This window comes from Cannabis sativa, chromosome 5, assembly GCF_029168945.1.
Source record: "Cannabis sativa cultivar Pink pepper isolate KNU-18-1 chromosome 5, ASM2916894v1, whole genome shotgun sequence".
Classification (NCBI taxonomy): Eukaryota; Viridiplantae; Streptophyta; class Magnoliopsida; order Rosales; family Cannabaceae; genus Cannabis; species Cannabis sativa.
The window spans coordinates 2,497,518-2,521,916 of record NC_083605.1 but is presented as its reverse complement, the minus strand read 5'-3'; the positions used below and the strand labels follow the sequence as shown (position 1 = coordinate 2,521,916).

The 24,399-nt window shown below is 23.7% G+C and overlaps 1 protein-coding gene across 1 annotated transcript; it reads right to left on the bottom strand.

Annotated features, from left to right (window-relative positions):
• Window positions 1-661: 661 nt before the first annotated feature.
• LOC115717219 (lupeol synthase) lies at window positions 662-13,487 on the bottom strand. Its single transcript, XM_030646183.2, has 15 exons — window positions 13,154-13,487; window positions 12,393-12,599; window positions 9,060-9,347; window positions 8,724-8,802; window positions 7,695-7,861; window positions 6,228-6,416; window positions 5,644-5,757; window positions 3,991-4,230; window positions 3,269-3,367; window positions 3,074-3,130; window positions 2,646-2,692; window positions 2,188-2,509; window positions 1,778-1,858; window positions 1,370-1,453; window positions 662-1,000 (listed from the first exon to the last, which is right to left on the bottom strand). The coding sequence occupies exons 1-15, from the start codon at window positions 13,364-13,366 to the stop codon at window positions 884-886; spliced, it is 2,304 nt and encodes a 767-aa protein (XP_030502043.2). The 5' UTR covers window positions 13,367-13,487; the 3' UTR covers window positions 662-883.
• Between the last annotated feature and the right edge of the window lie 10,912 nt (window positions 13,488-24,399).

Sequence of the window (24,399 nt, the reverse complement as noted above, 5' to 3'; positions counted from 1 at the left end):
AATTTGTGTAATGTAATTATATGAATTTCTATTAAATCTCTATGATATAATAACAGTTGATGTTTTGGAACAATTTTTGATGTGATCTGTTATTAGTTAATTAACCAACATAATGTGAACTGTTACATTAATTAGTTAATTTGTTAATTAAAACAATAAGTCATTAAAAAGCTCTTTCAAATCGGATTAATTAATTGTAATTTTTTGCAATGTTAGCAAGTAATTATTTGAAAGATAAATCCAATCATCATCACCAAATTAAGCCACAAGGCTTACCTACTCTCAAAATAGCTTGCTACAATCCTAAATTCCCATCATGATCATCAAAGAGGTCCGCAAACCAACATTTCCCTACACTGCAAGACTTTCTCAGCCGTCTAGAAATAAACCCACGTTCGAAATCGCAAGTTCCTTTTTCTAAGAATACCTAACTCGATTTTAACAACATTCTTCTAAAACCAAGAATCACAATGCGAATACTTGTTACAAACGACGTGTTATAAGACAAGTGCCTCGTTACCAGCACAAACAAAAGATTGCAAATTGTACCTTCCAACAACAGTCCACACTCGGCCTTAACTTACACTTCAATTCCATTAGAAAAAAAAAAAACTTAACACTTAATTATTTTTGGGAAAAAATAAAATAAAATATTATTTCATTATGTTTTATAGAAATTGGTTTTTATTTTCTTATAAAATCACACCAAACATATTATTTATTCAATTACTAAAACCTTATTATTCCGTTTAAGCTTTGATAGTTACTAAATATAATATAAATACCACAAGTTACTTACACATAAGCAATGTGATACAACACAGACTCGATTAAAAATTTAAAGCTCAATACGTACACAAGTATCTTATAACGGTTGTCCAATTCATTTAGTTGGTAGTAGAACTAAATTACGATACTCAGCAATCGCCCAAATAGGGAAGACATTTTTGTAGGAAACGTAATTTAGAATGCCATTTTTCATGAAAGATCCCAAAGCCATCTGTAAATTTTCATTAAAACAGCCAATTAGCTTTGAGAAATTTTACTGCAAATAGTTCACGAGGAAAATTAAATTAGTATTCAGAGGAATTTTTTAGTCTAATATTTTTTTTATGATTATGTATGTTATATTTATTTAAGACATCTTGTAAAATTTTGATAAATTCAGAATAATTTACAATATAAAAAACACTGTTCAACATACAATATAGAAAACAAGAATCAAACAGTGTGTTGAACACTGCTTTTTATATTGTAAATTTATCTAAATTTCTAGAGAGTGCATTATAGAACACCCGATATATATTAATTAACACTGTTTAAATTCATATAGTTATATATATCATAATTAACATATGCAATTAATTACCTGTTGAGGGAAATCACCATCCTCTAATTGAGAATTGATCAACACTTTTGCAGCACGATGAATAGGAGTAGGATCTCTCTCAGCCTATAAATAAATTAATTAATTATGAATACATATAGAAAAAAACATTAAATTAGATGAGATATAAATTATATACAGTAATAATTAATCTTGTAAAAATTAAGTTATTAGTGAATATATATTAATCAGAAATGCTAAATAGCACAGTCTAGCATCCGCTTATGTGTCAATATCGCTATTGGTTCAGCTATTGGGTCTCATACACAGTTTTAATGTAATAACTTTAAAAGAGTATTACTAGGATCAATCGCAAAACGTACATGTCTAGAAAGTATATTAGACACCACTGATATCTAATAGCAATGCTCTAAAATAATTAATACAAACCTGTTTAGTATGAATCAAAGTCATTAATGCAAGAGAAGTCTGCACCAAATGTGGTTGGTTTCCTTTAGTAGGAGTGTAAACCTGTATGAAATTATAGAAATGTGAAAATATAATTAATGTGATTATTGAACATTTTGAAAATATAGAAATTGATTGTAATAAAATTTAATCAGAAAAAAATTATATATTGTGCTAGAATCCTATTCAATTTCTTAAAACAAAAATTATAATACTTAAATTTAGTCCTAATTTAGTTACATGTGTTTTTATTTTTCCTAATAAATTTGTTGTGATTAAAAGTATTGTTTTTTATATTAAAATCTTCTTTTATTTTCTTTAATATAGTCAAACTAACACAAGGAATAGTAATATAAATAAACAAATAAGAAATGTATTAAAATTCTTGGTACCTTATTAGTGCAAGAAGTGTAACATTCTGCCCAACCGCCGTCTTCTCTTTGTATTTTGAGTAAAAAATCAACAGCTCGACGAACAGCTTGACAATTAGAGTAATGTTTTCCACCGGCCTTTAAACCTCTAACGGCCATCCATGTACCGTAAATGAAGCAAATCCCCCAACTTCCGTACCAAGAACCATCAGTCGTTTGTTTGTTTTCGATGAATTTAACAGCTTTGGTAATGAAATTCTCAATTTCAATTTTCCTATGGTTTGGATGTAACTTCTTAAATAGATTTAATGCTTCTATTGAGGAAGCAGTACATTCTACATATCTACATTATTTATAACACACACTCATAAGTGTTAGTGTATAATACTAAATATATATATTCATCAACTACTAATTAATAATAGAAGACATTTTAATAAAATTGTAATTGTAATAATACTAATAATAATTTTACTTACTCATATTCAATGACAACATCCTCAATGAACTCCATTGGATTAAGCCACTATAATATAATGATAATATGATAGTTAAGTTATAATTTTATAAAGAAAAAAAGTTGATTCTAATTAATTTTGACTATATGTTTTGTAAAAATTATAAATCAGATATTTTATTTTATTAAATAATATTTTACTATAATATATCAAACTTGAAATACTTTTTAACACAGATAAATATAGAAAATATAATCAGTCTTATCATAAAGCTTTACATCGTATTATTATTAAATTTTATTTTAATAAAAAAAAAATCAACTCAAGGTACTATATTTTGTATTATCTTAGAAAATAAATAGTCAAATTTTTACAAAACATAGAGTCCAAAATATTATTATGGTAAAAAAAAATATAGATAAAAAAGAGATTTTTGCTTAATTACATACTTCCAATATTTTCGGAGCTCCTCCTTGTTCCCAAACCGTTAAACCGCCATTTTCACTCTGATTTTAGATACAAATAACAATTATTATTTAGTAGTGCTAATAATAATAGAGTAATGATATGTGCATTCAAAAGTATATATGTAAAAAATATGAATTAATTTATGATCAATGTTAATATATTGTAGGTAATATCACCTGTAGTGAAAGGATGAGATTTACAGAATCATACAAGTGTTCTACATCCATAGGCTCTCCAACAATATTAGGTGACATCATTGAGAGCAAAAGGCAAGACTAACAAAAAAAAACAAATATTGTAATTAAGAAATCTCAACTTGATAAAAATAAAATAATTTAGATATAGAAATTAGGGAAATTACTCATATATTATTTTTTTACTTTTTTTAAAAAAAAAAAATTACAATTTAGGTTGTTCCAGTAGTTTTTGTGTGGGTTGGTTTCACTCTATAATTTTTTTTTACTTTTAGTCATAACAAAATTTATTACTAAAAGTAAAATAGTCGTCACTAATTATAAATTATCAAAAAAAAAAAAATGTTTGTGACTAAAGGTATTAAGCACAAAAATTACAATTTGTTGTGACTAAATATATTTTTAGTCGCAATGTTTGTTGTGACTAAAACTAAATTAGTAACAACTTGTATCTAAATACCACAAATAATTTTTTATTGTGATTAAAAGTTACATTTAGTCACAAAAAAATTATATTTCGACTAAAAATTATTACCTTTATAGATTTAGTGGTAACATCACGAGTGATGTGGTTGATATATATTTAGTTACAACAAGTTGTTATCAAATTTTGTTAGTGATAACATATACACTGAATGATATATTTTTAGTCACAATATTTTTACTTTAGTCATAAAATTTATTATGATAATATATGTACGTACCTTTAATGCTTCTGCAGTACAATCAGAAACTTGCCATCCATGATCACGATCACAAAAAGTCCATCCCCCTTTAGAAATATGTCGAAAATATTTTGAATAGTTTGGAACATCAACCCTAATTTGTGATTGCTTCAAGAACTCATGTGCTTTCTTTAGCACATCTCCAATTTCTTCACTAATATTTGCAGCTAGTAGAGCTTGCAAAGAGAAACTACAATCCCAACATTGACTGGTGAGGCCCTACATTTATATAAGAAATAACAGTAAATAATATGCAAAAAGCACTCATTAATTTATATAGCAACTCACTAGGTTAGTTATATTGGCTGCATTTTTAGAAGTCAATTGGTATAAAATCATTGTAATTGATGTCACACATTAATGGAAATTAAATTCATTTCCCACTTTGGAGATCAATTGATATTGACTTTATTTGATTTTAATTAAATATTCTAATGATTAGATTTCGATTTACTAAATATTTTATTATTCGATTTGATTTTTTAAATTAATTATCAAAACATTTTGCTAATGTGTCACATATGCTCAAAAAATATCTTACCTTTATATATAGGATACTTGTTCCCAAATTTACTATTCATTATGTGAAAATAGTGAAATTCATCTAAGATAGTGAAAAAGAGTATGGAAGCCCAAATACCCTCACTAACTATATTTTCTTTTCTTTTGTAAATTTGAAACTCGTGTGGGATCAAAGCTCAAAAAAAAAAAATTAAAGACTAGAGGTACTTCGATCTCTTTTGTTAAATGCGTATATATTCAATTTTTTGTATTATTCTACTTTTCAAATCGATCATATATGTTTCATTTTACATATAATAATTTCTTACATTTTTAAGTTTTTGAGTACTTTTACACTTTAAAATTCGACTAGCAAACAAGACCAATAATATATAAGAAGTTATTATTTGTTATGATCACTAAATAATGTAAGATGCGTTTGGTAACAATTTTTTAATCAGTTTTTTATTTTTAAAATTCATGTTCTATAAAACTGTTTTTACTTTTCAATTTTTTAATTAAGAATCTAAATTTTAAAAAGCAAAATTACTTTTAAAATTTTTTCAATTAATATTTTGGACTCCAACGGCCAACTTAGAACTTGGAAACAAAACTTGAACCTGGCCCCAAATTTGGACCCGCCCCCGGTCCCCACCTCAAACCTAACTTAAATAAAATTAACAAATAAAAATAAAAATAAAATTTACAGAACACATTTTTATTTTTTGTTTTTAAAATTAAAAAACAAAAATTGTTATAGAACATATTTTTTTTTCAAAAATAAAATTAAAAAAAAAAATTACTTTTATTTTTGTAATTAAAAAATTTAAATATAAAAATATTACCAAATGTAACCTTTGTTATCTTTTGTTTTATTGAAAATAAATATGTATTCATAAGTGTGTTCACACCAAAATAGTTTTTACCATGCACTTGTTTGTTTTTATATGTAATAAACAATTTGTTGTGTCTAATAAACAAATATTGTCTCTAATAACTACAAATAACTACATATTTATAAAATTAATATATATGTATATATATACATAACTTATCTCTAAATAAAAATTTATGGTGTTGCTAAAAGTAATAATATTATTTATAATAATTTTTGGATATATATTTACTTACTTGCAAACAAATTCCATCTTCTGCAATCCATATATAATCATCAATTCTAGGAATATGTTTCTTAAAATATTCTCCATTTGGATCTTCATCCCAACAAGCAAGCATCATTAAAACCTGCATATGTTTTCATAAATTTAATTAGTATGGATATGAGTAATTATAAAAGATTCTACAATGCATTTTTAAATTTATGTACTCTTTATCTGTTTAGTTTAATTTTTTTTTATAGTTGTCTACATTATAATTATTTAAAACATCTTATAAAATTTTAAAAGAATAAAAAAAAAATAATAAAAATGCTGAAAATAGATTCCAAATACTCTGTTACACACAAGACTCTTTTATTTTATACGCATATGAAATAGACTGTCTGAACCCCATGTTCAACGAGCTACATTTTTCTGAATTTTTTAAAATTCTGTTAAATGTCCTATAAATAACAACAACGTAAACAACCATAAAAAAATTGAACCAAAAAATTCTTTCAAATACTGAAATAGATATCGTATGTGCTTGTAAAATTTTTCAATAATACATTTGTAAAATCGATATATATAACAAAAAGGATGAGCAATAATTAGTACCTTTTCAACTGAGCCAATGGTAATATATCGACTATTCTCATCTTCGTAATGAATGTATTCCATTACTTTTTGAAGTGCATTCTCTCTCATTTTTGTAAAAGGCCAAATACCAGTAAAAGTCTCAGCAAAGTAATAGACACTATCCCACAAGAGACGTTGTATCTTACCATGGGGGTAGTAGTTATCAGTCTATGCATGATTTTATCAAATTTCATTAGAACAGTATAATGTATAAATAAGCAGGATAACAATTTAATTTGGAGCAATTACAATTAGGGCACACTACAAAAAAATTAATTTTTAGTCATAATAAAACTTGTTGCTAAAAGTAAGAAAATTATAACTAATTATAATTTATTATGCTTATATATTGTGGTGAAAATTGCACCTGTACTCTTTTTTTGTTAACCCATTTCATTTATACTTTTCTTTTCTATATATATATTTAATTTATACCTTCTTTTATTTGTTATATCCCGATTATACGTACTTTTATGTAATGAAAAAAAAAACCTTCCTCACCTCCTTGAACAGTACCCTAATTATGTGAGGGTATAATCGGTAATGGACTTATAAAAGGGGTACATTTCAATTGAATTTAAAATAAAGTTATTTTTTGGTTAACTGATGAAAAAAACAGGTATATTTCAACTTACCTTTATATTGTGACTAAAAAGTCTGTGGTTATTTAGTTATAAAAATCACAATTGTGACTAAACTAAATTAGTGATAACTTGTATTTAAATACTATATTTTAATCATAAGTAATTTTTTATTGTAATTAAAAATCACATTAACTCACAAAAATTTATGTTGTGATAAGAGAAATTTATATTTTTTTTGGTAGTCGAAGATATTATTAAACGATTTAGAACGCTTGTAGTGTTTTAGTTTTATTTTAATTTTCTTTTATAAATAAAGGATCATTCTCTTGATTTTTAAAACTTATTGTATTTCAAGTAATTTTAATTTTTTTTTCAAATAGAATTTGTGTAAAATAAGAGAAAATATCATAATGTTACATACCATAATTAATATTATAATCTCAGCTATTAAAATAAGATTTGAGTTGATTATTTTTTTTTAGGATAATTTCATGACAAATACACAAAAATAATAAAAAATTTACAAAAAATCCGGTTTCACTGAATTTTAAACATTTTTACGAATTTTTTTATTTTATTTACAGAAAATACAGTCTTTTTATGTTGTATTCATGTTAATTTGTTGTTATTTGTATGTTAATTTTTTTATTGTTGTTTTGATGTTATTTTTATGTAATTTTCTTATTGTTTTCGTGTTGTTTTTATGAAAAACTGTAAAAATGTAAAAAAAATTCATTAAATGTAAAAATATATATTTTTTTTTTTTCAAAAAATAGTGACTTATGTAATTATTTTTTTAAGTAAATATATATATATATATATATTTATATATATATATATATATTAAAGTATTAAACTTCACCTTGGCACAAACATGACGCATATTGGTCCATTTGATTTGTTTGTAAGGCTCATTGTAGATTTCTTCTCTAAGTTCTTCAATCAAAGGTGTAATTGGGCCAACAAATTTTTTCCCATATAAATATGACATTGGCAAGTAAGTCAGTCTTGAGTAGCACATCAAATTTGCTGCAATATTAATATTGTCACCATAATTAAAATATGCATATAGCTCTCTTTCCAGATCATTTAACAAAAGTTAAAGAAACATTACATAAAGAAAAATAAATATTTAATTTGTTAAACACATATTTATTTTTTCAAAGAATTCTTATAAAATAGGGCCGGCCCTAAAATATAATGAGTCATAAAAAAAAATTATACTCTTATTTAGAAAAAATATGGTATTTTTCAAAATTAATAAAAATAATTGTATAATTTTAAAACGAGAAATTTTTTGTTAAAACCCTAAGCTAGGTGGCCCTAAACACAGGCCTAACCTAATTAAGCCGAAAGAATTCTTATAAAACAGGGTCGGCCCTAAAGGATTCTTATAAAATAGGGTTGGCCCTAAAGTATTCTCGTTTTAAAGGATTCTTATAATACAGGGCTGGCCTTAAAATATAATGAGTCATAGAAAAAAAATATTGGGCTCTTATTTAGAAAAAAAAATATGGTATTTTTTCAAAATTAATAAAAAAAATTGTATAATTTTAAAACAAGATAATTTTTTTGTTGGGCCCCTAAGATGAACCCTAAACAAAGCCTAGCCTACTTATGCCGAGAGTCAGGCCTGCAAAACAAGGTGCATGGATATATAATAATAATCTTATAATTGGAAAAACAAATATTTAATAAATCATATATCTTACAATATTTAACAGTAATAATAAAAATCAAATTTGATATTCTTATAACCTAAAATTTAATAATTAAAAATATTATTGTTTTGCAATATCACACGTTTAATTAATAAAAATATTTATTAAATCATATATATATGTATAAATTATTTATTGGAAGACATAAAAGAAATAATAGTGATTATTACATGGACGGAAAATGGAAGGGTATAGCCAAAACTCTGGTGGTATTGGATTGCATCCATCCCAATCATATACACCAAGTATCTACATGTAAATTATAGAATATCAATTATTATTTTTTAATATTAATGCTAATAGAAATAAAATAAATCATAAAAAAAACAATGTATATAGTGTAACATAAATAACATAAAAATTAAAATTTTAACAATTTTTGCATGGCAATAATGTGTCGTATATACCAAATTAAAGTACTATTATGATATGACGTTTTATAAATAGTTAACAATTTTTTATAATTATTTTTAAAATAAAATAAGTGGGATCATATTATGACTTACAGCCATCCAAGTCTTTCCCCAAGAGGCAGATCCAGTTGCTCCGCCATGGTGAAGAATCCATTTTCGAGCTCGGGCACATGCATTTTCAAGACCGCCGTTAGGCCCTTCTCCGAGAAGGCGCATGGCGAGATAGTTCATAACTGTGCACATCATCATGCTTGGTCCTTCAACGTGCACTCCCCATCCACCATCTTCATTTTGATGACAATACATATACCATAATATTTCTCTTTTATGATGTTCATTCAGTATTATATCCAAATGACCTGTAATATAGACGCAAAATACCTATATATATATATATTCATGTTAGTGCAGGCCCTATTATGGAAAAAAAAAACAATTGTTAAATTTTATATTTGAAAATTATTTTATTTATATATATATTGAGAATTAATATGGGGTTCTATCTCAAAAGGGAAATTTAATTTTCTATGCTTATACTTGTTTAAAAAAAAATTCCTAAACAAATAATAACTAATATTTGTAGGACCTGACAACTTTTATGATATTCCTAAAATACCTCCTATTTACATCACCCTCATTTACACAATCGGACCCCCCATCGGACCACCCATCGAACCACCATCGGACCCATCGGACTATATCTGCTACCAATTTTTTGTTTTATGTTTTTATACATAAAAAAAATAGCATCAAGTGACCATCGGACCAGATCTGCTACCAATTTTTTTTTTATGTTTTTGTACATACAAAAGTAGCATCAGGTGACCATCGGACCCCATCGGACTACCAGTTTTTTTTTTTTTTTTTTTTTTTTTTTTATGTTTTTGCACTAAAAAAAATATGGGAAATTTGAGAGGAGTATGATAAAATATTATGTATATGTAAGTATAGAAGATCAAATTTCCCTCTCAAAATCAATTGGTGATAAGTGGAGTAGGGCATGTTCTTATATATGATTCAGTATTTTTACATTTAATCCATGTGGGACAATATTGTCTAATAATATATATGTAAATGTATAAGAAATATTGATCAACCATTAATTGAAGTTAGGAAACCATTTTATATTTACAAAAAAAGTTTATTTGCTTTAACTTTGGTTTTAATAAAATTCGCAATAGAAAGCGTTTCAGGAATAGGGGTAAAAAAACCGAAAGCAAAAGAGATCCTATGGCTTTGATTATTTGCTAACGAAACCATATGGGGTCGTATATGTGGATCTGTGATCCCTATGGCTTCTGGTTATTAGCCAAAGAACCTAAGACATATGAATTTATATTATATATTTATATATATATATATATATTTACTTTCATCCAATGAAAAATGATTAATATGGATAAAGAGTTGACAGAAACAATCTATAATGACATTAACACAAAACAAAATTTCCTTAAAAATAAAAATGAAAAAACCACTTGCAAACAAGAAAAGAAATAGTGAGATCACATAAAAATCTAGAGAGAGAGAATAAGAAAGAAAAAAAATTCTAGGGTCGACAGTGGCAGGTTCTTCGGGGTTGAGGTATCGTTGGTGTTAGCTAGGGTTGACGGTGGCTAGGCTAAGAGAGAGAGAAAGAAAAAAAAAAAAAGCATACCTTGAGGTGTCGGTATGGCCGGCAAGAGGGTGGGGCAGTTGGGGCCTAGCCCGGGCCCCACAATTTTGGAGGCTCCAAAAAATTAAAATTAATATTATATATAAAAATAAAAATATAATATATGTATATATATATATATATATAAATTTTGGTTCAACAATTTTTATAAAAGGGCTTAGAGTATAATTGGTGAGAGAGAGAGATTTTATGCATTACCTAAATAAATCTATAGAAAATCGTTAAAGTTTTTTTTTTTTTTTAAAGTACATTATTAAAAAAAAAAAATATTATGTCATAAATATTTTTGGTAAGGAACAAAGATTATATTTGGTAAACAATTTTTTTAAAAATTACTCTAAAACTAAAAATTTAAATAAAAAGTATATTTATTAATTATTATTTGTCTTTTTACATTTATAAAAACTGATAACATACATTAAAAAAAAAATAACATAATTTTTGACATACAATTGATTTTTTTTTTTTACAAAAGTCTTAAAATATATAACACTTCAAGAAAGATGCTATTAATTATAATCAAATATTACGTTAAGTTAGGTTATGTGTGAGAAAAAATATTTATTATATGGAGATAAAAGAGTTAAAATAAATGATATCTCAGAGCAAAAATAAAAAAAAAATTAAATAATATTTAATTTAAATTTTTATAAAAAAAAATGCCCCGTTTTAAATTTCGTCCTAGGCCTCTCAACACCTTGAGATGGCCTTGGGTGTCGGTGGGGCGACTGATGATGGTGGACGAGACAGGAAAAAAGAGACATAGCATTTTCAAGGCTTTTAGGGCTTTAAATAGAGTGAGACTGCTGAGTTTTGTTAGGGTATTTTACAGGATTTTGCTAGGAGTTTTATTATGGATTGAAGCTCACTTATAAGTTCAGAGATCCTTAGGCTTTAGTAATTTGGAAATAACCGAAGTCATAAGGTGCTTTGTGTTACCTTATGGTTTCGGTTATTTCTAAATAACTGAAGCCTAAGACGTTCTACGTTATTTTTTTTCCTTTTAGATTTAATTTTTTTTAATATTACCGAGCTAGATCTGAGCAACTAAACCTAATATTGTAGTAGTGGAACCTCTTTGACGTTTATATATATATTCACACACTTTTACATTAAATGTGATAATTTGATATTATTATATTTTATGTCCAACTTAGTTCCACATGTATTTTTTTTTTTTTAATATAAATAATAAATGATTCAAATAAGTATTATTACATGATATTATATATTGTTCATATATAATTAATTTTTTATAGGAATTAAAAAAATAAACTAAAACTCTCATCCAAATACCGAAATAAATAAAAAAAATTTACCGAAATACACTACAAAAAATTTTAGTTTTAGTCACAACAAAAAAATTTGTGACTAATTATAAATTATTATTCATATATTGTGACTAAAAGATCCGTGACTATATGTATTAGTCACACAAATTACAATTTGCTGTGGCTAAATGTATTTTTAGTCACAATACTTGTTGTGACTAAAACTAAATTAATGATTACTTGTGTCTAAATGGTATGTTTTAGTCACAAATAATTTTTTATTGTGACTAAAAGACTAAAAGTGACTTTTAGTCACAAAAAATTTATGTTGTGACTAAAAAATTGTCACTAAAAGTACGTAGTAGTTTTTTGTAGTGACATGTATGAGTCCAATTTTTTTGCATTAATGTTTATAATTGTAAAAGTCATATGAATAAATTATGGGAAAAAGGAAAAAAAATGATATATAAGAGTAGTTACCAGTGGTGGGGTCAAGTACATACTGCCAGAAGCTTGAGCAGGCCAATGGCCATGTGGTGATTGAAGAGCTGACCAGTACTTAATTGATCTTCTCATGGCTGCATTGGCTGCTTTGTATTTATTCTCATCATCATCATCATCATCATCAACATCATTATTCATCTTCACTTGCTCAATTGTTTGTTTGAACTTTCTCTCATTAAGCATCTAATTAAGATAATTAAGTAATAATAATTTGTACTTTCATATATTAGAAGTCTGAATCTTTAATGCATGTTTTAAGTTTTTGGGAAAAAAAAATTAAAAATGAGTAATTAATACTATTTTGGATCTAGTGTTTTGTAAAAATTACTGATTTTTTTGACTCTTTATTGTTTAAAATGATAAATATCAAATCTTGTATTTTTTAAAATAGTACTCTGAGCTAAATTTTTAATAATTTTTTTAATGTAACTAACTAGAAGATAATTTCTAGCACGAACAGATACAGAAAATGTATCCAGTTTTTTCATAATAACAACACTAGAAGGGGTTATTTTTAACTTTTATTTTGATAAAAAATCAATTCATGGTATTATATTTTGTATCATTTTGAAAAATACATAGTCTAATATTTCATTTAACAAAACAAAGAGTCCAATTAGTAATTTTTGTAAAAGACAGAGTTCAAAATAATATTTTAGTTTATAAGTTTTTTCTAACTAAAATTTATAAATAAGTAAACAATATTTATAAATATATTAAAAATTTGTTACAAATACCTGAAGTCGGCTAATATGGTCGCTAGAAGATTTAACGTTGTAGCGATTTGTGTAAAAGTTGTGACGAGCCTGTTGGATTTGGGCTCGTTCTTCAGGTGTGCCTGCATTCGGGTCGAACTCGAATGTTTGTCTTCCTAAGAAATTGTTTGTGCTAAACAAGTATTCCTCTTCTTTTTCCTTTGATGAATTCCTACCAAACTTGATCTTCCACATTTTGTAGTACCTTTTAACTAACTAATATCAACTACTTAATACTAAAAAAAGGAAAGGATATAAATAGAAGGTTTGTACCAATTAATTATTTGTAGATTTTGTAGGTGAGTAGTATCTTTCATTGTGGTCGAATTGATATATATAGGGATTTTTTTAGAGTAGGTAATACAATTTTTAATTCATGCTATAGGGAAGAAAATTAGACCAATCAAAAATTAAAGATAATTGATTGTACAAAAATTTTATTTGACACATGTAGGGGATTATTTCATATATTTTTTTTTTGTTTCTGATGATTTTTTTATTATTAAATGTTTAGCTGATGTATATATATTAAAAAGACTTCATGTTCATGGGTGATACAGTTTTTTTTTTTGAAAAAACTGATGATTTTTTTATTTTTTTTTTCGAAAAAATTGATGATTTTTTTTTTTTTTTATTTTATTCATTTTTGTACTGGTTTTCTAAGACAATTTATTGGTAATTCTTAGCAATTTTAATTAGGGAAATTCTAAAATACATTCCTTTAAAATTGGTACACTGATGCACCCTTATTTTTGTTCTGATATTCGAGGGACTTTTTTAGTTTAATTTTTTTTTCATGGTTGTGTATATTACAGTTATTTAAAACATCTTGTAAAATTTTAAAAAATTCAGAAAAATATAACATGCCGAAAATAAGATTACAAAAAAATTAATAGCAAAATTCGTAAGTAAAATTATTTTTTAAAAATAAATACCTATATAAAAATAATTTAAATTAATTTTGAAAAAATAAAAATAATAATTTAAATTAAAAATTAATAATTAATAATTTTTTCAATTATTAATATTATTTTATTTTTTAAAAATAAATATATAATTAAATATTATTATAATATGTATAAAGTTTTAATTGTATACAAACAATCCTATCGTAAGAGTATACACCTTATATCTTAATGACCATATGATCTAAAATTAATAGTCAAAAAAGCTTCTTTACTGGTACAGAATTTATGCTAAGTTCTACCATAGTCTTGCCCTATATATATATATATATATATATATAAATATTTATATATAAATAGACACTATAACCCAAATTAATGGAAAGGTCTTATATGGTCCACCCATTAAATAGGGTGCTTAATTGGTATATAGATTTCATATTTTTGATATCTAGATAGATTTAATTAATAATTTTTTTATATGATAATATTTGATATAATTATTAAATTATTAATTTGCAGTATAAATATTTAAATTTAATTTCTATTAATTATAAATAAATACTTAATTTTAATTTTTTTATAGTAATAATACTTAAGTTATATTTTTAAAATTTCTGTAAATACTTGACCTAAGTGTCAAATATTAGTCATTTGGCAATTTATGATTGGTTCAGGTCATCAAATTTTTATTTCTTATTTAAAAATTAATTAAATATACTAATATAAAAATAACACGTAGATAATAACTTAACCATTAACAATATCTATAGAAATTTAGAAATATAATTTATGTATTAATATTATTACTGTAAAAAATTAAACTTATAATTTATCTGCAACTAAGAATTAAACTTAAATATTTACACTGCAAATTACTCTTTAAATAAAATATTTTACAAATTTTCAAAAAATTAAAAATAATTTAATGCGTCAAAGTCAATGCCCAAATAATAAATTACAATTTTTTTTGGCAATTTTTTGAAATTCTACACAAAAATTCCTATTGCAACTAACGGAGCAACCAAAATTCGTATAGCAACCCACATAGAAACTACGGGAAAAACTACTTTAAAAACTCAAACCGTAAATTTGAAGAAAAAAAAAAATTAAAAACTAGCATATGAGATAATTTCTCTTTTTCATTTTCACTATAATTTTTTTTTTCTATTTTTACTGAATTCTACATAGAAATCCCTATAACAATTAGCGAAGCAACCTATCGCAATCAAAAATCGTATAGCAACCCACATAGAAACTACCAGAGAAACCACTTTAGAAACGTTAACCGTAAATTTGAAAAAAAAAAATAGTATACTAGATAATTCTCTTAAAATAAATTTTCCCAACTCTTTTTTCTCAATTTTAAATTATTTAAAATTTTTCAAAACTACCTCTTTGTCTTAAATAAAGTATATCGATCAAGGCACCCTCTTTATTTTAGTAGAATCTCACTCTCATCAGTCATCTCTCGCTTTCTCTCTCTATCAATGTTTTATATGATGTTTTTCTTAATAAATATATATATATTTCTATTAAAAAATAAATATACATATATTTTACTTTATCTTTTGCAAAATATATATTTTAATTTGCATTATAAGATTTATATTATTTGGATAGTATAATTAATAAAAAGTTATAATTTTAAATAGTTATCATAACAATTTTTATAAAAAAATATATATGTATGTAAAATTGTATAATGCATTCGCAGTGAGTACTTAAAATAATTTTTTAGTTAAATTTTTTCTTATAGTTACGTATGTTATAGTTATTTAAGATATACTGTAAAATTTTAAGAAATTTAAAAAAATTTATCATTATGAAAATAGAGTTCAAAGTGTATTACACGCGTGAGTATTTTATTTTAAATTCGTAAAATAGACTGTTTGAATGCTGCTTTCTATATTATAAATTATTTCGAATTTTTAAAAATTTTATAAAATATTTTAAATAAGTATAACGTACACGAATATAAAGAAAATAAATTAAAAAATTTTCTAAATAGCAAAACAAATAAAATATGCATAGTAGGAATTGTATTGTTGAAGCACAATATATATGAACTAAAATTTTATAAATTATTAAATCATTTCAAAACTACACGACATAGCAGTTTTGTAGTGGGTTTCACCACACCGACTATATTAAATACTCACCAAAAAAATATGAGCTACACGACACGAAACTAGATTAGTTTGAAAGTATAATACATTAAAAAGTTCAATATTTAATAATAATGGAAATAATAAATATTTATTTATCAATTAAAATAATAATAATATTTAAATTATAATAATAATATTTAAATTATAATAATTATAATTGTTTTTTATATAATTTCTGTGTAACTATTATTAAAAAAAAATATAAAAACTACAAATACACACATATTTTAGTATTTAATTCAATAATTGTAATAAAAATATAAAAATATAAAGCATAAATTTAAATCCGTAAAAAATAATAAGTTGGTCTATTTAAGAAAAGTAGGCTGACTCGAATAAAGCATGATACAAACAGGGACAGACACACTAATAAGATTGTGGGGGCTATAACCCCCACTAAAAAAAGTTAGTGTAAAAAAAAATTAAATATCTTCTATTTGGTTAAATAATTAAAAGTCTCCACAAAATAGTTATAATTTTAATATAAAGTAAATAATAAATATTTTTATAACAATTAAGCCCCCACAGATTAAAAATTCTGAGTCCGTCATTGGATACAAATCTAAACAAGACACACAATTATTGGACATGTAGATCGTATCGAGCCTATTTTATAAAATTATTACATGACAAAATTTATATTTTTTATGGATGTGACCACCATATTTGTAGTTTAGTGTATTTATGGAATGAGGTCCACACTGCACACACACCTTAATGTGGTGTTTGGCTTATTATAAAATGACAAACAGATCCTCACCTACTTTTATTGCTTATTAAGTTCTTTTCTTTTATTTCTAAAGAATAATTAACAATTTTATTATATTAATTTTGATTCTTAAAATATACATATTAAAAAATATATTAAAAACTAATTAAATTTTACAGTAATAAACTTGAATATATTTTATTTTTTTGTTCAAAAAATGTAGATTTATTTAAGTAAACATAATATTTTTTTAATTAAATTTATAACCTTTTTTAAAATAATTTTATATTTTTATTGAATTTTTAATTAGCTTTCTTTATTTGTTAATGTATGAGTTTATAAATATAAATTATAAGTTTGATTTTTTCTTAAAAAATTCTTAGTTCATTTAAATTATTTATTAGATTCTCAATAATTTTGGTTTGATTTTTTAAAATACGTGTTGATAAATACAAATAAAGTTTGAAAATATTTTTTTAAGTAAAATTAATATTTTTTTAATTAATTTAATATTTTTATCCAATTTTTTAATAATTTTTATAATTTTTTTTTTGAATTAATATAATATTATAATTGCTTTAAGAAATGGATAAAATATTATAATTTTTAAAATTAATTTTTTAATGAAAGGGGGCAAAATTTTGTATTGGTCAAAAGTTTAGGGATAAAAATGCTAATTTTTAACGGTAAAAAAAATAGACATAATTATGTAACTATTATATTTTAGGGAGAATATTTAATAAGTCATATATTTTAGGGAGTAAAATTAAGTAAAAATTAGTTAAAAATTACTAATTATTCTTTCTCAAAGTTACCTATTAGGTTGCTGTCATTATTATTGTAAAATAGAAATGAATATCTAAAAAAGATAAAAGTATAAGAACATTAATAGTTTTAGTTGTAAATATGATTTGAATTTTTTAACCGAAAGATATGAGTTTAAATATAAAATATAAAAATACAACACATAAACACAAAAACATAAGCTTAAAAGACACGACACTCAATATTCTAGAAAGTATGACTCGACATAATAATAATAACAATAATGTATTTATCAATTATAAATAGATAAAAATTATAATAAAACTAAAAATTATAATTCTATAATTAAAATTATTAAAAAAATGTAAAACTAAAATTATATATATTTTTTTTTGTTGAGTGCGATTTAAGAATTTGAATATTTATATGGAACAGTGACCGACTTAGTTATATTATTGTGGGGAGTATAGATCTCACTAACAAAAATATTGTGTTTTAAAAAATTAAATGTAAATTTTTTAATTTGATAATTATGAACTAAAATAGTAGAAAAGCCCCCATAAAATTAAATAAATTTAGTAATAGTAGTTATTATGTAAGTATAAATATTTTTTTATGATAAATAAGCCCCCACAAAGTAAAAATTCTGGGTACGTCACTGATATGGAAATATTTAAATTTTAATATATATTTTTTTATATATATAATTATCTGTAAAATATTGTTAAAAAATATAAAAATATGATTCGGGTTGCTAAAATTTAAGTGCAACCCGCCCAATTTAAAAAAAAAAAATTGTAAACCGACTAACGGTTTGGGCAGTTTGGTCGGGTTAACCCGCCCGAACCGGCCAAAGTTTTTTTTTTTTTTTTGGTTTCAAAGTCAATAAAAATTAAAAATATAAATTATAAATATCAAATTCTACCAAAGCACAATACAATATATATGACTTTGAAACTAATAATTAAGTATATAATTTTATTATATATTTAATCATTTATGTTATATGTAATAAAAACTAAAAAGGAAAAAAAATAAAATAAAAGTCAAAATCGGGTTGGTCGGGTTATTCGGTTTAATTGGGTGGGCTGGACCTATTTTCAACCCGCCCAATTAACAGATTGGGCGGGTTGTAATTTTTTCAGGTTATTTCGGTTTGTAATTTTTATCGGTTTTTTCGGATCGGTTTGGGCGGGTTATTTGGTTTGGTCAGTTTACAATTTTTTTTTTATACATCCCTATAATTTAGTAATGATCTCATAAACTAATAAAATAATTGTAGAAAAATAAAATATGAATAGGAGCTTATATATAAAAAAGGATGGCATGTTTAAGATAAATAGGTCAACACGAGTAAAATATGATACGAATCTGAGCATGAAAAAAATTAAGTCATGTCATCCTTCCTTTTAAAAATGTTTGTACAACAAGACATGATTCATATTTTTTAATAGCACGACACGGCTCATATTTTAAAATGCATGAAAAAATATTTATGAAGCATGACACACACAAACTTATAACACTAATCAATACTATATATTGATTTAATGTTATAATTCTATAAATAGAATTATTAAAAAAATATAAAATTAAAATTAATAAATTATATATTAATTTATTGTAACGTGTGATTTAAAAATTTGAATATTTAAATTCTAGAAAAATTTAATGATATGATTCTTATAAAATTTTGTAAGTACATACATTAATGCAAGGAGATAAAGTAGATAGGATAAATATTAAATAGTGTATCTTTGATCACATCATGATCCCAAATGCTGCATCAACATCGAGATATATCACTCTTGAACATCTCAGATTTCTTAATTAATGTTCTCTTTTAATTTGTTTTGACCTTTCGTGTATATATGGATGCATTTTTAATGGGTATTATTATGAATGTGTAAAATTATAAAATTTTGAGTTTTTATGTTTAACTTTTTTATCTAATTAAAAAAAAATATCTCATTTTTATATCACATGGACTGAGATTGTTCCATCGGTAAAGAAAAATTTTAAAATAAAAAATTTTTAGCAAGAAAAATAAGAAGAGAAAAAGTTAAGTTTGAGTTAAATATTTTTGTATAAATATATGTTTGATATAGTGTAAAAAGAGATATATTTTGATATTTTTTTTAATTAAGTTGTTAAATTAATCATAAAAATTCAAATTTGTAATTTCATTATTCGTTATTAGACCAAAATTCGATGGTTTGATATTTTTAAAATTAAAATTTATAGTGAAATTTATTTAGTAAATATTCATGGATAATACCCATTAAGAAGTGTTCCATATATATATAGGTATACTTTTAATTAGTATTACCCATGAATGAGTAATATTGGAAAAGTTTGAGTTTTATGATTAATTTTTTTATTTAATTAGAAAAATTTCTCATTTTTATATTATATGGGCTGTAGTTGGTTCATCAGCTAAAAAAATATAATAAAAAAAAGTTTTCAGCAAAAAGAATGATAAAATAAATTTGAGTTTGACTTAAATATGTTTCATATGAATATATTTTTGATATATTATAAAAAGAGATATTTTTTTGATATTTTCTTTAATTAAGTTGCTAATTTAAGCATAGAAATTTAAATTTCTCTTTTATTATTTGTTATCGGACCAAAATTTAATGATTTAATATTTTTAAAATTAATATTTATAGTTAAATTTGTTTAGTACGTATCAATGGGTAATACCCATTAAGAAGTGTTCCATATATAAAGAGAAATGTAAAAGGCACTAGCGGTGCCAAGTACCCTCCTACGTGTCAATATCACTATTTGTTTAATAAGTATCGGGTCACATATAGTTTAATATAATAGCTTTTAAAGAGTGTCGCTAAGATAAAAAGAAAGTTGAGTTTAATTTAAATATTTTGTATATAAATATTTTTAGTAGTGTAAAAATATATATTTTTGCACTTTTTTTTGTTTAATTAAGTAGCTAAAGTAAGCATAGATATTTTTATTATTCATCATTGAATCAAAATCTAATAGTTTCATATTTGTAAAAGTAGTATTTATAGTTAAATTTGTTTGAGAAGTTTTCTATATATATATAGAGGCTCGATACTGATCTCTGTGCTAAAGTAGCATTACAAAGAAAATGCTACCTGTCTTTGACAACCTTTTAGTCACGATAAATTTTGTGACTAAATATGACTTTTAGTCACAATAAAAAGTTACTTGTGATTGAAACATAATATTTAGATACAAGTTGTAACTAATTTAGTTTTATTCACAACAAATATTGTGACTAAAAACACATTTAGTCACAACAAATTGTAATTTTTGTGACTAGTAATTTTAGCCATGGATATTTTAGTCACAACATAGGAATGATGATTTATAATTAGTCACAATTTTTTTTACTTTTAGTCACAAATTTTGTTGCGACTCAAAATAAGATTTTTTGTAGTGTAGGCTAGGCCAGTGCCTAGTGCCCATTCAAACTCTAATCCAAAAATTATAGGGATTTTTTTTTTGTTATTTTTTATTTATTTTCAATTTCTTTTTATAAAAAAAATAAATAAAAAAAAAATTGAACGTAGATATGTAAGAATTTTACAAAAAAATTATATTTTATCTAATTATCTCAAAATTATATATAATACTAATAGGAAAATTTGCACCACAAATAACTTATTTTTTCGTGTTTATATACTTATATATTATATGTTTTTCTTTCAACAGATTAAATACTACAAGTTACTTTATAAGTATTAATTAGGCTAACTATATTTAGAGGTGTAAATGGTCCATGCCTTAAAAAAAATCTTTTGAAAAGATTTTAAAAGATGTCAATGGTCCAATTCACTCTTGAACAACCCTCTCAGATTTGTTAATAAATATTCTCTTTCAATTTGCTTTCAATTTTCTAATATATTAATATATATATATATATATATATCTATTCTATATAAAGTGTGTCTATATAACTAAAATTCTTGGTTTTTGAGAAATTTATGGGTGATTTTTAATTTTTAGTTAATAAAATAATAAAATATTATTTATATATAATAAAATAATAATAAAACAAATCTCATTAATATTTGAACTGATATTAATAATAAAATATTATTTATATATAATAAAATAATAATAAAACAAATCTCATTAATATTTGAACTGATATTTGAGTGACTTTTAATTTTTATTTAATAAAATAATAAAATATTATTTATATATAATAAAATAATAATAAAACAAATTTCATTAATATTTGAACTGATATTTGATGCTAAATATTCGAGAATCACAACACATTTAAAAAAAAACAACCCGAGATTTGATACTATGAGACTCTCAATTAAAAAAAGAAAAAAAAGTAATATGCTCATCAAATTTGTATTTATTTTTAAACATGGTGAAAAAATGAATTATCTTTCATATTATTCAACAGAGTAAAACAAGTTTTATATTGGTTTACTATTCAACAACCTTGTCAAGAATTCTTGTAAGTTGTAACCACAAAATTGCCAGGTCAAACCAACACTTTCATTGCAATATTCACAGACTAACTACAAAATTATTTCATAGCATTTACAGAACCGCACACCCCCAATCATCTTTAATATGGACGTATCAGAAGCCAGATCATTAACCTAAATTGGTTAGTTCTATTATGTTTTGGAACAAATCGTCTATAATATAAAAAACCCATCATACTTGTATCTTGAAACATTTTTCAGGAACCAATATTTTAAAATACAATTGTTACCTCCTTAAGGTCAACCCACTCCCAAGTCTCATTTGTTGTATTTATATCATAGACCAAAGCATGCCGACCCTGTAAATAATAAGAAAATCAAACGTGGTTTAAATCTCAAGGCAATAGAGCCTTTTCCGTTAAATCTCAAAGATACATAAATATACAAGATAAAAAAAGCAAATCTAAGAAGTGGGTGCCACGTTAAAGCTAAGGAAACATTAAGCAACTGTTAGGCTTGTTTTACAATTTATGGTGTTTTAAAAGAACATATCGAAACAGAAACACATAAAAAAACCTCCACATCATTTAATTTTTTTTAAGGTAGTGTTCAACTAGGAGATCTAACAAGTTTCGCCCATTCGCTAATGGCTTCTAAGAGTTCAAATTCCAGTATTGTATAAATCTTCAATTTGTTCTATTTCTTATATTAAATGAAATTTTGCTACTTCTTTTTTTAATTTACAACTTTGTTGTTTATATATTATTAGGGACATTCATGGAAATTAGGGTTTCTTTGAAATATACAATTAATGAGCATTACTTTTTGATCATAGTGTGTTTTCCATGGTTGAAAACCTCAATAATCTCTATCATTTGATATCAAATAAAATAAAATTATCATGATGTATACATTATGGTTATTTAATGAGTAATTAGTGTGTTGAAATTGTCAAGCTGATATTTAGAATTGTTTATAATTGAATTGTTTCTTTGTCAAAATTAATATTAAGTATATTTATATGTTTATAAGTTTATCTATTTTCTCTTAGATCAATTATGCTCATATACATACTCATATAGACATGTTATTTTCATTTTGTAATTTAGATCTTCTTAGTCATTATTTAGTTCACTTAAACCTTTTCCGATTATGCTAACTGAAGTTTTGTTTCTTTTAGGTACTTCATTACAAAGATCTGTATTACATATATTGTTTATTTTTGACTATGAGGAGGTGGATTTCTTAATTGGGAAACATATAGCGTGACAAATTATTGTTCATATATTTAATAATTCTTTTTGATTAATGAGATTCATATACATAAATATGTATATTGAATTCTTTATTCAAATAATTATTTTTGATTTTTACGTGATTATTTATTGTTCTTTATTCAAATAATCTCACCTAATAACTAATAATGTTTTTTCTTTAATTTTTTATTGTATCACTTTCAAATAACATAGAAAAAAACTAGCATAAAATTTAGTATACGTGCCTCGCACGTAGTTTTTGCTAGTATATATATGTGTGTGTCTGGCTCTAGACTAGGGTGGATTAGAGCAGTTTCTAGATCCAACCAAACTCAAAAGACAAAAAATTATAGATATATATATATATATGGGAGCTAATACAATAGGTATTGTAATTTTTACCTATTGATAGGTATAATAATTTATAGCCATTGATTTAATTAAAGAGAAGTGCTAAGGAGACTCTCTATCTATCGCACTCTATTTTACACTCTCTTTGATATAATGACAAATGTCAAATTTTAAATAAGATTTGTTTTTGCTTAATATTTAGTTATAATATTCTAATGTTATTACAATTATCTCATTCTAACTAAATTATTTTGTAATGACTAGTTATTTATTATAATTTAATTACTCTATTAATTTTTTATTTTTAGTTAATTATAAGTAAAAATATATATATATATTTAGTAGAAAAAAATAACCACATTAAAAAAATTAAAAAGTACAATACATATACTTAAATTATACAGATTAATTGTAAGTTTTTATTTTTTTTTAACAAAATAATAAGTTTAATGTATGTAAAAGTTAATACAATTAAAACAAATCAATGACTTAAAATTATTATTATTAATCTTTTTGTATTATTTTTTTTATTTTATTAATTCTTTTATTATACACTACTAGTTTTTTTTTTTATTTATTTTTTTTAGATTCATCACTATACACTTCTTATACAGTATTTTTCAAATATTTTT